This window comes from Neovison vison, chromosome 13 (genome assembly GCF_020171115.1).
Source record: "Neovison vison isolate M4711 chromosome 13, ASM_NN_V1, whole genome shotgun sequence".
Taxonomy (NCBI): Eukaryota; Metazoa; Chordata; class Mammalia; order Carnivora; family Mustelidae; genus Neogale; species Neogale vison.
This window is the reverse complement of record NC_058103.1, coordinates 136597539-136614385: the sequence shown is the minus strand read 5'-3', so window position 1 is coordinate 136614385 and position 16847 is coordinate 136597539. Positions and strand designations below refer to the sequence as shown.

The following is a 16847-nucleotide window of genomic DNA, read 5'->3' as shown; positions in this document are numbered from 1 at the left end:
GGCCAACATCAGGTAAGAAGCCTATCAGGGGCATCCAGGCAAATATATTTTCTTTTCAAAAGGAGAGAAGAAAAAAAGAAAAGAAAAGCCACTTTTTTCTTTTTTCTTTCTTTGTGAGCATGGACTCTCTTGCTTTATTTTGTAAATTCTGCTTTGGGATATTTAGAGCTGTGGTAACCACTGCCACTAGGAAGGGAGCAGAGTATGACAGTGGAGGAAGAGGAGAGGAGTCCATTGAACCAACCCTGACAGCACCTGCTATTGGACTTCTGGTTAAGTAAACAAGAAGTATACTTATTGCTCAAGCCAACGTTTGGCCATGCATTCTGCTACCTGTAGTAGCAAAGACAGCCCAATTTTTCTCAGCACAGAATGTCTACCATATGTGCATTTCTGCCTTTTGGGCATGGTTAGAGCCACTACCCTTCCCCCTTTCTCAGCCACCTAATTTGGAAGGGATGGGGGGAGAAGGCAGAGAACATCTGCCTAGAGAAGATGAAGATATAGCAGAGTAAGAAGCCAAGTACTATTCATTTATTACAAAGCCAAATAATATTATATGGGTTGGGGTTCTTTCCCTCAAGCAACTCAACATTATCGAGTGCTGATTTTGTCCCAAACTCCCGTTAGGTACTACAGATACAACAATGAGAACATGTTCTGTGTTTCAAATGGCAGTGGTGAACACTACGCAAATAAGAATAGAAGGTGAGATTGTGTTATAAAGAAAAGTGGACGAGTAATAGCATGTTGGAACTCTTCTGAAATCGTGAGAAACTAACAGCTATTTCAGAACTAGGCAGAGATTTGTAGACCTTTCCACTTTCTTTCAGAAGCGATAAAGACATTTCAAAGTTGTAAATCTTCAGTAAAGTTTCACGTTAATAATTTAAACTCAAAGGCGGCAACAAAGCAACCTTTCATTTGGGATCTTTAAAAAAAAAAACTTCGGGAAAGTTTTAAAATTTCAATATGAGATCAATCCATCTGTGATAACACCTCACTAACTTGGAAATTTAGTAAGGGAAGAACTTAAAAGGGTTAGAAAATGCCCAAATAATGTCAGCTATGCTAGATGGGGGGCGGGGGGGGGGAGACTTGAGAAGGAATGAAATATTAAAGAACAAAATGAAAATGAGGGTAGGCAAAAGGAGCATGGGCGTGGAGAACAAGTCCCGAAGGCAACTCCAAGTCCTCCGGAACTATGACAAGGAGGTCAAGAAATCCTTTAGGGTGGAGCAGAAACTTGGGGAGCACCCACTATTTTGAAACGACCTGATTCATGACCTTGTTTACAACAGGAAGAATCAGTGTTCTGGGATATTCGAATACCAGCTTAGAAAACCCGTGAGCCCAGCAGAACTCCTTGGGTGTTGTACCAGGTTGAGAATCAGAGCGTTCATCCTTCCAGCCTGTGGTTCTTTCTCAGGCTGGGAATTGCGAGACCTTAGAGAGGCGGAGCTTGGGAACCTGGAGGTTGGTAGTTGCCAAGTTATCCATGAAAGCTTCCAGACAGCTGGCCACCCACCCAAAACTCACAGGAGAATTATTGCTGAGTTCCATTTCCTAGGGTATGTATTTCCCGAGAACTACTGCAGATTAAATCATAAATACGAGCCAGTTGCAGTCACAACCGCATATACCAGAGCGAACCCAGAGACTTCTGCAAACTGGCCCCACGCCGCCAGAAACCCCGCCCCCGTTCGTAACCATGGGAACGGCAGACACTCCGCGAGCCGGAGATTCCCGGTTCCGCCCCCTCCCTAACAAATATTGTTTCCCACTATCTGTCCACATGGGCGCACCGCCTCACCATTGGTCAGTGCCCCAGGACTGTGCCTTGTTCCAGCCAATAAGCGGCCTGTGCACGTGTACGCCTGGGTACCCCGATTGGTCACTACTTCCTGATCACGCACTGCCTACCTGAGCCATCCGGTGCGTGGGAGCGCCTATGAAATGACTCAGTAGCCATTTACAACCAATCGGCACGAGGCAGGACTCACAGCCGGCCTATGGGCGCGCGCCGGGGGTGGGCTGTCCCGGCCCCTGTCCAGGCCCACCGGGGTTTGTTAAAGCGATAGGCCCCGCGGCGCGCCAGGGCTTCACCGGGTACCGCACAGGGGCCGCAGCGGCCCTCAGCGTGCGGCGGGCGCCCGTGACAGCGGCGCCCCTCCGCTCGCCAGGCCGGCTCCGGGCAGCTGCCGACCTCCCTAGCGCGGCCCCATCGCCCGGCGGGATGGGCGGCGAGGTGGGGTCCGCGGCGGCCGTGGGCTCCGAGGGCCGCGTGAAGAGCTTGGGTCTGGTGTTCGAGGATGAGCGCAAGGGCTGCTACTCGAGCGGCGAGACGGTGGCGGGACACGTGCTGCTGGAGGCGGCCGAGCCGGTGGCCCTGCGCGCTCTGCGCCTGGAGGCCCACGGCCGAGCCACTGCCACCTGGGGCCCGAGCCCTGGCGCCGCATCCCCGGCCGCCGCCTCGGAGGTGGAGTACTTGAACGTGCGCCTGAGCCTGCGCGAGCCTCCGGCCGGTGAGCGAGGGCCACGGCCCCGGGGGTCCCCGATGGGTCACGGAGGCTCCGCAGAGGGGCTGGCAGGAACCGGGAGGGCGCGCGCCGGCGGATGCCCACCGGCTGGGGGGGGAGGGGGCGGGATCCGGGGCTGGGGTCCGCCCACTTGGTGGCCGGAGCCTCGGTTTGGTGGCCGGTCACGGGAGGGTAACAATGCCTGTGCCCCCTGTTGCAAAGCAGTGGAGCGATCCCGCGAGGGGAGTACGCTCGTCTACCTGGCGCCTCCCGGCCGGCTCGCTTGGGCCTGCCCAGCGCCAGGCGTCCCAGGACCTTCCAGGACCGGGGCTGGAATGAACCGTTGCCATGGGAACCTGTGATGAGCAGTCAGAAATCTAAGACCGGGGGATCTAGGTCCAGTCCCTTCTGGCCTGAGGGATGGAGAGCGGAATCAGACGATGAGGTTCCATGGTTGGTGCTCAGTGTTTTATGGGCCTCCCCTTCTTGCCATCCTGGAGGTAGACTCTCGTTCTCGGTTCAAGATGAATTAGCAAAACCTCAGTCTTGGGAAGAGGGAAGTAGTTCAGGGAGTTCAGCGGAAGTGTTTCTTGACCATCATACTTGGTTTCTCTCTTCTGGGAGCAGAGTAACTGAAGAGTTCTGCTTCTGCCCTATATTTTGTCTTTTATTCTTTGCTTCTTTTTGTTAACTTGCAACATCCCCCTCCCCTCCCAGCCGCAGTGTAGGCCTTTTGAGACAGTGGGATCCGGGTGTTGTAAGTTTCGGGAGGAACGATTACCCACTTCTAGTCCACTCTGGTGAAGTCCAGTTAATAGTGGAGGTCTTTCCAAGGGCTTCTGTGGCAACCATGACATAGCTGTTTCATCTGTTTGTATACTATGTGTATAAATAGAAAATTTTATAGAACTGTATATAAGAACTATGCAAAAATTGATCATCTTAATGATGAAAATACTAGGAACAGTGAGTCTTGCTCTTCATGAAGCTGGTGGCAGCTGCTTTAAACTACTTTACCTTCCTGCCTAATCAGCTTCAGCTTTGATCTATAGAAAGAAAAAATGGTATAAACAGTCTTAATGTTTTAACCTTCTCTGTGTCTTATACACAGGAAATAGTATGTGCAATTTTGTTTTTTCCTACTTTGGAGAAGTAGACTGTTCGCAGTTAAATCCTCAAGGTATGTGAGAATCCAGTGATCCCAAGTATTGTAGTGGAGAAAGAGCACACTTGGAACCAAAGCCTTCTTTAGAATTCACCAGTGCAGTGTGTTGGGTCACCCTCTCCTCAGTGTGGTTTCCAGGATCAGCCCACACATGCCTCCCCCAGTGGTTGGGACAACACAGATTTTCAAGATGGCTGACTGGAGTCAAGGATCATCGAAGAGAGACATAAAGTGGTTTTGTCCAGGACTTTGGACTCTCTAGATCTCTGTGCCATTAACTACTGAGTAAATAGAAGTGAGATTAATTGCAGCTGGACCTGGGATTAGCAGTAAAGAAATTACTTTGGTAGAATCTGGTCTGACAAATACTGTTTAGAATCCCAGGCTAGATCTTCCTTTTTCATTCTGATGGAATAGAATGTCCTAGCCTAGGCAAGCTGAAAAATTTTAGCTTGTTTTCTCAAAAGATATCATACCAAATATTGGCAAAAATTGTTTTATTTTAAAAAATCATAGTTTGCTTTAGGGGATCTCATGAGAAAAAAAAAGAACACTCATAATATCTGTAGCTTGGAAGAAGTTAGCAACTTTACATAATTGTAGATTCTCAGGGTCATTTGTTTTCCAAAAACTAGCTGAATTTCAGTCATCCAAAGAGATTTTTAGAAATCTAGATTTTTGGAAAATGTGTCTATGAGATTTTCAGGAAACCTCCCTGAGTAACTGTTTGGCACTGTTAATCTAATCTACTTGCTACCATTGTGATTGATTTTCTTCATTTTTCTTAATTATTGAGGAATTATGGTAAAAAGACAAGACAGAACAGAGAATTGGTTTTACTTGGTCACCCACCAGCAGTATGACCTTGTGGGAGTCCCTGAACCTTCCTGAGCCCAAGTCTCTGACTCTGTAATGATGCTCTAAGCTCCCACTTAGTGCCCTGAGTGAGGAGCTCAGGCCATAAGACCATTGGTGACTGGAATGCCTCTCTGTGACACTGTAGTCTTCAGTGTATAAGGCAGAAGCTCTGACTCATGAGAACAGAGGCGGAAATGGGCACGTGATTCAGCTTGTGAAACTTTTAACAAAAAAATAATAGTCATAAGAGAAAGGAAGAAAACTAAGATTTGTTTCCAAATCCTATAAGCTAGGTTTATCAACTTTCTCCATTTGTGTTCCTATTTATGTATGGAGGTGATTGAGTCTTGTTTTAAATGTTCTAGTTCCTGTGTTCATTTGTATTCTCTATGATAAGAGAATTTTCTCTCTCTCGGTAGCCCAAGTAATGCTCTTCTCTACACATGCCCACTGTGCCCGGCCTCATGCTGTTCCCTTCCTCTGAAACCCCTTACTGCGCCTCTCCGTGCCGGCTCTCAGGTGCAGAGCAGTTACCGTCCCCTCCCGGGGCTCCTGCACTCTGTGCTCATGACTCTGTGTGTGTCTGTAGCCTCCTCTCCTCCTGTGGTCTGTCTGAGCATTGACCTTACACATCTTTGTATCCACCATGCCTGCTGTCTAAGCGCTGTGAGGTTTGAACTCACATGAAACCCACGTTTCTAAGCATTGTAAAGGACACGGCTTGTCGTATTCCGTAGTCTAAGGGTTGTAACTTAGAACTTTTGTCCAGCTCTCATCGGGATTGCCTGGAACCTTTTACGCTCTAGCACAGCAGTAACAGTGCTGAGTCTCACTGGGAGGGCAGCTCTGGGCACAGCTGAGCCCTGGGGACCGCCTTCATCACTGTGGTTGAACAGGGCCTCATGTCCCCTGTCTCTTGTTCACTTTGCCTCCAAGTCCCCTACTTGTGCTGTGTTTCTTATTTGAATGACCTCTCAGTGGTAAATACCTTACTTTTATTCCCCCTACTATATTACATGCTGAAAATTGGGGGCAGATTCAGAAGACTAAATGGGCCAATAATGCATTCCTGTTTTCTGAAAATACAAGGTTAAAATGTTAATTGTTTCTAGGAAGTGAAAAAATATTCCATTTTACCAGCCCTTTAAATGTCTCTCTCTTTTTTGAATGAACGCATACAGTAGGAAGCTCTGTTTTTAGTATCAACTGACCAGGCAAATCTTGAAGAAAGTTCTCATTTCTGTTGCACTTTCTTCCTCTGAATCTTGCCACCCTTCATGAGGGGGTTTAGTTCAGAACTTGAATCGATGAGCATAAAGTGAAGGGGAAGTTTCTAAGTGTCTTGGCAGAGCTGTCTGAACCACGTGACAGCGTGGATTTGACTTTGGATCTGAATGATGCCGGTTGTTTGTGTGTTCACGGGAACTCCAGCAGCGCCCCGGCATCCCAGGGTCTATCTGCCCCCTGCAGCTTGGCCTTGACAAGCGGGGCTAAGCCTCTGCGTGAGAGAAAACCCAGCTGGCTGACCCAGGCCCAGACTAGGAGGGAGGAGTCATGGCTGTGCTTGGCAGACCCTACTCTGTATGTTGACTTAATCACCAATTAACTAACTACCTATTAATTGGTAGAGCTTAAGTGTAAATGCATGACCCTTACCTCGTAAGTTGTCCTGTTGGTTTGGCTGTTTGGAATTATACTCAATCTTCACAATATCCTAAGGAAATTTTTCACCTTCTTTTTGCATTTTTGCCTAAGGAATATAGAATCAGATTTTTATGGTACACCCAAAATAAATAGATGCATTTTTTGCTAAATCAGCTTTCAATCCATTTTAATATTGGTATTTTATATTAGTATAATAGTATACTATAACATATACTATTAGTGTAATAGCATTGGTGTGTGTTTATAATATAATGTTGGGACACTTGTGCTAGTTTATGAGTGGGCAAACAAATGTGTATGTGTACACGCACACACGTGTTACAGGTATACTTGTGTGTGCATGTATACAGATATGTGCATGTACATACATAATGTGGATGTACATGTGACCTCAGGGTTCTGATACTTGTGTGATTGGTCTCTTTAAAGGTGGAAGCTGTATGTGTATATATATGGTTTGAAATTAATGAAACTTGGTAGAAACTGATTGACATTCTAATTCTCTAAATCTTAGAGATTAATGTACTTTTTGGAGTATCCTGGATACTCCAGGGGAAACCTCCCTTTAAAAAAATAGGACTTAAGTTGTGAAAATTCTTGATCTAATAGGAACCTCAGTTAAAAATGTATTTTCTTTTTTAGGTGAAGGCATCCTCTTACTACAGCCTGGAAAACATGAATTTCCATTTAGCTTTCAACTTCCATCTGAGTAAGTGAAACGATACTACTTTTATGATTTTCTTTCTCTGCAATACGCCAGTCCCTAGGAGAGGCCGTCCCGAGGAGAGGCCAGTCCCAAGGAGAGGCTGCCGAGTATCTCTGAAACTCAGCGATGCCGTTGAACTTGAATAGCCCCTCACAGACTTCCCCTGTTCACATTCTTCTTATTTTTTTTTTTAACCCAAACCAGCACTTTAAGGGTGCTTTTCCAGTAGTGTTTCACTGAAAGATGAACTTCTCAATTAACCTCTTTGGTTCGTTTCAGACCTTTAGTAACCTCATTCACCGGGAAATACGGAAGTATTCAGTACTGTGTGAGGGCAGTTTTGGAACGACCCAAGGTACCTGACCAGAGTGTGAAGCGGGAGCTCCAGGTTGTTAGTCACATCGATGTCAACGCACCAGCGTTACTAGTGAGTCTTCCTCCTCCTCTTCCTCCTCCCCTCCCTTCCTCGCTTCCATCAGTACTGCTGTGTACACCAAGCCCGTGCGGCGCTAGCCCGTCCTGTCACTTTCTCATACAGTCTTGTAACCCGTGGGCCTTCGCGATAAATGTGTGATTCTAGGTTGGGCAAATTACAAATTGTGTGTGTTAATACTATTGATTATGTCTCCGTTGTTCGGGGCTGCTTTTGCCAAAAAGTTACACAGGCTTGAAATGCATTAATAAGGCTTAATAACACTCATGCGCACACAGAGAGGGCTTACTTTTCCCAGAGCGGCCACATTCACGGGGCGGTGGTATTCTAAACTCTTCAATAATAGCAGGTTGAGGAACAGTAATTATGGAAGAGTATTAATCAAGCTCAGCCTGTTATTGAGGCTCAGGCCATTATGCTATGTATCCTTCCATTTTGCATGTCATTTTCCAACATTAAGTAAGTGCGCGCAGCTGCTGTGGAGAGCCTTTCTCTTATCATTTCCTTATGACAGATTTGGCCACATTAAAGCATTGAACTTCTAATCATCACCAGAAATACTGTAGGCTGATAAGAAAGATTAGGCTGTAAGTAACAACAGAATAGGCAAGATGGGAGCTAATGAGCTAGATTCTTTTATCTAAACCCATATTATCAAAATAATATAAAATTATACCTTGTACTTTCATGATAGCTATGAGGACCTAATGGTTCTTCATTTAAATATGAATGAATGATTTTTTTTTTTTTAACTTCATAGAAAATACTGGGATAATTTGAACTTCCCATCATGATACGGATGCTCCAAAGATGTATCATTAGTGCTGGGGGTTTCTTTTGCTAGCCAGTGTTTTTAAAGAGAAGGGTAAAAAACAAGTTCAAAGGTGTTTCACCCAATTTTCATTCAAAAATGGAATGGACTTCACTGTAATGTTCACTTCGAGAGGGCGGCCGTGTATTGGTTACACTCTAGCTGCGTGGTCCCTTGGGGACAGCACCCAATAGACCAGGCTAAGGCTCCAGTTACAGCTGGAAGTTACCATCCACGTAACACCTTGGGTTTTTTTGTTGTTATGTTTTTGTCTTGTTTTTTTGTTTTTTTTTTTTTGCAAATTGACAATACTGTCTTGTGCTTTTAGAACTACTTATAATTGGGAAGGTGACTATTTCTAAACTATGGGACCATTGTGGCAAATGATTTAGGGAGATTTTATTTTTTTTGCCAAAAAGAGAAACTACTAATCCTTTAATGTTTTTTTTTCTAAATAAAAAAATTGCAGCTTTAGGTTTTATGATGAGCTTTTTTGGTTTGTGCGTCTTTTAAATGGAGCATTTTAAATGCTAAAGGTGGGGAGGTCTGTTCAGTAACTTTTTGGATCCTTTATGGTGGGCGTGTTGTGCTGTCTTCACACAGGACCCCAAACCAGTCTCAATAATGGGCACTTGAAATTTCTGCCTAATCATGCATTTCTGAATTCAGGAAAAGGCCATTTGCTTCTTCTTTATTTTAGATGCCAAAAGAAACAGAAGATTTTGATTATTGATTTTTATACCATTTTTTTCTTTTACCTAACCTACACATAAAGTCTTTAAAAGAAAAAAAGTCTCTGTCATGTTAATAGTTTCTACTGTTAATTTTTATCATTACCTTAAGGGAAGGTATATCATTTTCCAGAATTATAATGATTGTAGGATAAAATAGGATGGTATCAGCTTATTTGAGTCTGACAATTCATCTTAGTTTTCCTAAAAAGAGAATGATTTTATTTTAATGCTTTATATTTTAGCAAGTATTTTGCCTAATATGTCCCACAAGGATGAAAAAGTTGAGTTGTTTCCTAGAAGACCTTTCTACTCAACTGTTTAATAAAGAATGATGTAATTTTAAGTTCTGTGAGTTTTCTACTGGTTTAATTAAAGTCATGTTATTATTTGTAATTTTCAAGACCCCTGTATTGAAAACTCAAGAGAAAATGGTTGGCTGTTGGTTTTTCACGTCTGGTCCTGTCTCACTGAGTGCCAAAATTGAAAGAAAAGGATACTGTAATGGTAAGCAAAATGTTTGAAAGTCCAAATGGAAGAGTCATGCATGTTATTAGCTACTTTTAAGTGATTTTTAAATAGTGTATTTTGTAATTCATGAGGTACAGACTGTTTTAAAACATGGATAATATGGCTTTCTGTTTTTCATATAAATAATGGATATGTACGTATTTTTGTTTGGATGAGTGGAGTCCAGTAAAACTCCTGGTATTTCTGACTTTGGTCCTTTCACTTGAGTGACAAAGACTAAAACTGGGAATATGGGAAAATGGCAGCATTTTACTTGATGTTGCAAAAGAATGTCAGGAGCAGTGTTGCTCAGAAGAGCGCCGTCATGGCATGAAACTCCCGTGGGGCGTTCTGACCCCGTGCCGGGGATGTGTGCACAAACACGGGGCGTGAGCATGTAGAACAGGATCTTCCCGAACAGTCAGATGGATACTAGAACCATCATTTGTGAAGGATCTGATTCCCTCCGCCAGGCCTGGCCTCCACTCCAGGATTCTAGCTCACTGGGGATGGATGTGGTCCAGACGGTGGAATGGTGGACACGTAACAGTGGTGGGAAAGTCACCTGCTCCACCCATTGTTTCATTTATGCCTTGACATCAGTTCCTTAAATGCAACGTCTGTGTTCCTCTGTTAGGCAGATTTTAACTTGATGGGCATTAATGACTTTGTTAGTGATCTTTTGTACTTAACATAGTACTGGGTCATTTATTTTTAGGTCTTTTCTTAATTTTTATAGATGCTAGTTGTTTACATATCTTTCAAACTGGCAACGTACTATTGCTACATTAGAGAAGCAAATAATGCAATAAGTAGAAGCCAGTATCTACCAAAACCTGCAGTGAGTTCTCAGATCTCTGACGCAGATTCACAATACAAGTTTTCCATCAAAGTCCGCGTGGCAACTTTTGCTTTATTTATTTATTTTTTTTTAAAAAGATTTTATTTATTTATTTGACAGAGCGAGATCACAAGCAGGCAGAGAGGCAGGCAGAGAGAGAGAAGGAAGCAGGCTCCCTGCTGAGCAGAGAGCCCGATGCGGGACTCGATCCCAGGACTCTGAGATCATGACCTGAGCCGAAGGCAGCGGCTTAACCCACTGAGCCACCCAGGCGCCTGCAACTTTTGCTTTAATTGGTTAGCGGCTCTCTTCCACCGTGGTAAGAACTTTCTGAAAGTCTCTTAAGGTGTTTTTGTTCTCTTTTTAGGAGAAGCCATTCCAATCTACGCAGAGATAGAGAATTGTTCCTCTCGGCTGATTGTTCCCAAAGCTGCTATTTTCCAAACCCAGACGTATTTGGCAAGCGGGAGAACGAAGACCGTCCGGCACATGGTTGCCAACGTGCGAGGAAACCACATCGCTTCCGGGGGCACGGACACGTGGAATGGGAAGACTCTGAAGATCCCACCTGTTACTCCGTCCATCCTGGATTGCTGCATTATCCGAGTAGACTATTCCTTAGCTGTAAGTGGAGAGCTCCTTACAGTGGAAAATATGCGGCGCTCGCTGCCCTATCCGCACGAATATGCACGTGTCGTACCTGGGGAAGTGTCCTTGTAGGTCAGCATTACAGCAGACCCGGGAATGGTGAAGGCTGGCCTTTGGTCTTAATTGAAAACTGTCCCCCTAAGGAACTGAATTAACTAACATGCATTAAGGGGGATTTGTTATATTGAAAACATAGACTTCATTTTTTATAATTACTATGTAAGCCGTGCTCGCTTACAGTAAAGTATGTTAAGGCTACCGTTCCCCATCGCAGAGCAGTCACTGGATTTCCTGGGCTCTTCGTCTGGTTTGTTCTTCGTTTTATTTGGTCGTGATCATTTACAGTTTTCTTGGGGAAGTGGTGGCAGGCAACAAAGATCTTGCTTCTGTGGAAAAAATAAATTGGAGGTCTAACTTAGAATTTTGCCTTTCTTTCTTTTTCTTTTTTTTTTTTTTTTTACCTCTTAGGTGTATATTCACATTCCTGGTGCTAAAAAATTGATGCTCGAGCTGCCATTAGTGATTGGCACAATTCCATACCACGGTTTCGGCAGCAGAAACTCTAGCATCGCCAGCCAGTTCAGCGTGGACATGAGCTGGCTGACGTTGACTCTGCCGGAGCAACCCGAGGGTACGAAGCTTGGAGGTTCTTTGCGCATGGCGTGTTACACATAGGGCCCCTGAGGACCGCGTAAGACCACCGGTGCTCAGACGACAGTGACTCCCGCCACCACAGCTTTCCAGACTCTTCTGAGTACTGGACATTACAAAACTGCCTTCCTGGCAGGGACCTGGAGAGCCTGGCTTATCCCGGACACAGAGGTGCTGATGGCAGAGCCCACAATATAGTCTTTGTCTCTCAATTCTCGTTTATTAACAGTAAGACAACACGAAATAGAATCAGCAGACAGTGCTATGTATTTTCTGTAGCCTCATTTCAGTGATTTTCTTTTTCTCCCCTGCACTATAACCTGCACCTCTTAGAAGAGTAGAATACAACCTAGGACAACCTAGAGGTCCCCGGATACATCCGTACTGGGGGACACTTATACCAAGAAGCACCGCAGCTTAGATGTCAGGATGATTTGAAAGTAAATGACCAAAGGGCTCATTCTCCAGGGTATTGTTGAACCTGTGACCTGCAGACCCAGGAAAGATCATAAAATAGTCTTATTGGAAGGTTTTGCCTAAAACAAGCTTTCAGTAGGAATGGTAGTGCCCCCCCAGGAGAGGTTTGGAAACGGCGGGGGTGAGGGGTGTTTGTTGTTTGGAGCCCAACTGGCATTTTAGTTAGCAGCAGGCAGAGATGCTGTGTGTCTTGGAATGCACAAAACCGTTCGGCACAAAGAATTGTTCACACAGAATTTTGTACCACCTCGTATTAATGAAGGTGTTTTTTAAATTGCCTAATTTTGGTGTGCATATAAATAGTATTATTTGCCCACTTTTAATATGAATTTTCAGGATGGTAACTGCAAAGTAAATCAATGAACAATTATAGTTTATTATCATATTTTTATCAATAAAGTTCACAGTTTTGAACAAAAAAAGAGTAGAATACAGTAACTTAGTAGTGATTTCACAACAGCAGAATATTCTGTCTTGATGGGCACAAACACTTGCTCGTTAGAGGTGGTGGGGGGACCATTGTTTGCAAATTTAGCTAAATGTCTTATTTTGGTGAGAGTTCAGAAGAGATTGATGTGATGAATTTTTGCATGGATTTCTGAGACTCTTTTTTTGTCGCAGCACCACCAAATTATGCAGATGTGGTGTCCGAGGAGGAATTCTCTCGACATGTGCCTCCTTACCCCCAGCCCCCTAACTGTGAGGGAGAAGCATGCTGTCCCATGTTCGCCTGCATACAGGAATTCCGGTTTCAGCCTCCGCCTCTTTATTCAGAGGTAAGCAAAATTAAAGAAAATGAGACTTTTAGTTTGCCCTCGGGAAATAATCCTTTATAAGTATCTGTTGCTGATTCCTAATTAGTAAGGGATACGTACTTAAAAGAAGTCTTCTAGTGATGATAGACCGGCACTGATCCAATTACCTCCTTTTGTAATATTTTCTTTGTAAATGATAGTGTGCCCGTAGAGTACTGTGATCGCCTTTAAATTGTGTTCTGTGGCAGTGCAGTACAGAGCACTTAAGTGACCCGCTGGGACTTCTTAGTAATAGGCTCAAAGCTTGGCTTCTAACCACCGTGTAATTAGAAATAGACACTGAGATCATTTGCCGGGTGCTGGGGTAGTAAGCCTGGTTCTCGCTCCTTCCCCTTCCGCAGGTTGACCCACATCCTCCTGATGTCGAGGAGACCCAGCCTGTTTCCTTCATTCTCTGAGCAAATGTCAGAAATCACTGTGTTCATCATCAGATTCGAGTCTCAGTTCCTTCCCCCACCTTGCCTTTTTGGAAAAGAGGGAGAGAAGAGGAGTGCGAGAACAGAAACGAACATCCAGATCGAAGGTGATAGAAATCAAAGAATATGTGAACTTCCCAGTGGGCCAACAGGATTACTGCACAAACGGGTGATATGGTTGTGTGTCCCCTTTAACGCAGCGAAGCAGATGTGAAAAGTCAACGTGACAGGAGCGTCGCGGAAGCCCTGATGGTGACCGAGTAAGTGAAGGGTGCCTGCGCTCAAGAGGAGACTGTGCGGAGAGTGGAAACGCTACGCAAGCGTCACTTTAAAAAGGTTTCTCCAAGTGGAAGAGAAGTTACCCCAAGCTTTAAGGAAGTAGAGACTCATTGGGAGCCTTGATTTTGAAGGAGGTAGCAGCACAATAGGAAAGGCCTGCTCTAAAGATGCATTGTGACGCTGACATCCAGGGGCTTCGTGGTTTCTTACAGTGTCCCATAGGACCAAAGTCCCTGGGAGAACCTTTCGATGAGGTCCTAATGTGGTGACACAGTTTCACTTTATAAATCAGCTCTACAGTATTATGAAATCGAGAAAAGGGTTCCTTGCAAGGCATGTCAGTTCAGAGGGGAAAGATGAATTTCAGCATGAGAACACATTTTGTCGAAGGCTAGACTTTTACCCCCTTTAAGTACTTTGGTAGGATATGTGTTTGATTTTCTCCATGTCTTATTCACCTAGGATCACAGTAGAAACAAAACAAAACAAAAAAAAAAAAAAGGGAAAAAAAAAGGTTATGTCCTCAGACTGCCTTGATAACTACACAGGAAAAAAAGTACAAAAAAAAAAAAAAAAAAACCAAAAAACCCCAAAAGCCTTTCTTAACCTACCTCTAGTGGGGTTATCAGAATCCTTTGAAAACTCCAGGCCTGATGGGCCTTGTTTGGAGTTTCCGCTAATTGGCGGTGGCAGTCCTCTTCCGAATCACTGAATCTGCAGGTGGACCAAGGGAAAGATCCATACGGAAGTTAATATATGTCTACCAAAGGGTATTTAAAAATAAACGCAAAATCAAAAGAGGGTACAAATAACCATGGTTTTTAAGAAGGACAAACTGAATTCCTGCCAAGAGCCTGACGCCCGCATACGGCAGTCCCTGTGCTGTGCACTCTGACTCCCATTCCAGTTCTTCGGTAGTTCCAGTTAAACTGTGATTTTTTTTTTCTTTCTTTATCGTTTTGGTGCAATATTTTATTATCATTTAACCTCAGGATAGTCCGACCAACAAGATTGTGTTGCTGCTAGAAGTCTGAGCAGTGTTTTTACCATCGCCCACTCCCCTTCTGTCCGTGCCCACGTGGCCCCTTCCTTCTCCTTTCATCTGTTGTCGGTTTCCTGAACTGAGAGTGTTCCTGGACCCTAAGTGGAAAGGAGGGGAGGCGGGATCCCCACGATAATGATTTTGGACCAGCCGAGTACTTTGGTTTTCTCGATGTCCTTACGGGTTCAACCCAGAAACTCTGGTGCTTCCCATGCAGAATGCCATACTTCATTCCCCAGAGCGAGTGATTTTTCTTTCAGTCGGTATATTCAGTCCCAAGTATCAAAGTTCCTCTAGGTTTAAGTTTTGTATTTAGAAGTTAGCCGGCCAATCTGATCAGGGATTTTTCTACATGCATTAGGTAAACGTATACTTCTCCCCCTTCTGGACATACCTCTCTTTGTAATCACGTAAGCATCTTGGGCAGTTTTTTCATCGCAAGCCACTATTTAAAATCACAGTGCAAAACTGTTACACCAATAATTGTGGTACTGAAATTGTCACAGAACTTTATTTCCTGGTTTGATTTTTAGTGCCTTTTTTTTTTTTTTAATTTTGCTTTGTTTTTGTGTATTTTTAAACAGATATTTAAGTGTTATCTAAGTGGTTTTGTTTTTCCTCTAAAAAAAAAAGATCCTCTTCAGTTGTTTCTTGACTTCTATGCCTTGTCAAGACATTATCCATCTCCGTGATACCAAAAATAAAGGGAAAGAAGCAAAGCAGAGCGGTATGAAGGAAAGAAGTTTAGTTATTTGGCCCCATGTAGAAAGCCAAGTTGTTGGCTTCCGATGACTCAGTGGAATCCTTCACTAGGATTGTTTTATCACCTGTAACAGAGACATCATGAAATGTGCTCACAAAATTAAAGCAAAGCTGATTTTGGAGCACTTAAAAGAGTAGGTAAAAGGTATGATTTGCCTTATCAAATTGGTATCAGTATATCTGACCTTAAGCAGTAGGTTGAAACTGCATATCTTTTCTCATAATCAAGAAATTATTCTATGAATGTAGAAAATTCTACATTGCAACAGAATTCTTGGGAATGAAGATAAAAATTTAGCTGCTATTTGCTTGTTATTCTGTTTAGTTTGCAAAGAAACTGTGGCCTTAGAATTTTCTTTTTGATGCAAAATTTTTTGAAATTGAAAATGTGCATCTTTTGGCACACAAAATCCTTCCATGGGCAGAACTTTAATTTTTATGTTTTTGTTTTGCACAATAAGAAACTCAATAGGCAGGGGTTTTGTTTTTGAGAAGTTAACTATGAAAGTTTTTTTTATTTTTATTATTAAAAATGTAACTCTTTAACCCACAGGAAAAAAAAATAAAGATTGTATTTTGTACTCTGGTTTGAACCCCATGGGTTCCTTTTGTTAATAAAATGACACTAAGGCTGTGAGGTGCTGCTTCTGTGTTTGCTTTGTTTTTGTAAGACTATGACTTAAATCCTTATAGACTTAGGGGAAATGGGTACCACAAGACAAAGTGTAATTGCTGTTAAATTAAGATCCTTTGTTGCATATGCGGACTATCAGCGGGTCAGAGGGCCCTGGGGGCTTCTGAGCCTGGTTTTACAGTGGGCTCAGTTTCCCCAAGGAAATCAGTGTTTAGCATTCCATGAAGAAAAGTGGCAGCATGAGTAAGCCTAAGCTGTCTTGGTTGTTGAGAGCGCCTTACCTTCATTTATTCCCAAATGACAATGGTTACTTTTTAAAGCTTCCGGAGCTTTTGTGTTTTATGGGCCACGTGTTTCCCCAGGAAATTTAGTGCATCTGATGAGCTGTCCGGGGACCCATACAGGAAGGCACTGACCAAGTCAACCTCCCCTTTCAAATGGGTAAAAGCCACACATTTTGTACAAGGACTATGTAATGGTACATCCATCTCAAGAACACTGCCTGGATCCTCCCTCCTCTGGAAAATTCTCAGATTTTCCAGAGGAGGTAGAGCTCTCATTATTTACTCTCCAGGTGTTCATACTATGGGAGATAGTCTTAAATAAAGAGATTGTAGGTCCACATTGGCAGTCGACATAAATGGAGACGTTTGTCTCACGCAATAAATAATGAGGCAGAATTTGCCCTTATTGTTTCTGTAGTTTCTATGCCAAAGTGGTGGGTTCTAAAATTTAGAACTAGGCAGGACATTAGCAAAGAATCTAGGACAAAGCCCTCCTATTACAAATGAGGATACCAAAAACCCAGAGGTGGAACCTGAAAGTCTGACCTACATTCTCTGTAAGATCTCTGCTCACTCTAAGATTTCCTGATTCTGCTAGTT

The 16847-nt window shown here is 43.6% G+C and overlaps 1 protein-coding gene across 1 annotated transcript; it reads left to right on the top strand.

Moving 5' to 3' along the window:
* The first annotated feature begins 2125 nt into the window (after positions 1–2125).
* On the top strand, positions 2126–15966 carry ARRDC4 (arrestin domain containing 4). Its single transcript, XM_044229853.1, has 8 exons — positions 2126–2525; positions 6850–6916; positions 7193–7340; positions 9293–9395; positions 10607–10863; positions 11356–11518; positions 12637–12791; positions 13172–15966. Exons 1-8 carry the CDS (start codon positions 2237–2239, stop codon positions 13226–13228), a joined length of 1239 nt encoding a protein of 412 aa, XP_044085788.1. The 5' UTR covers positions 2126–2236; the 3' UTR covers positions 13229–15966.
* The last annotated feature ends 881 nt before the right edge of the window (positions 15967–16847 follow it).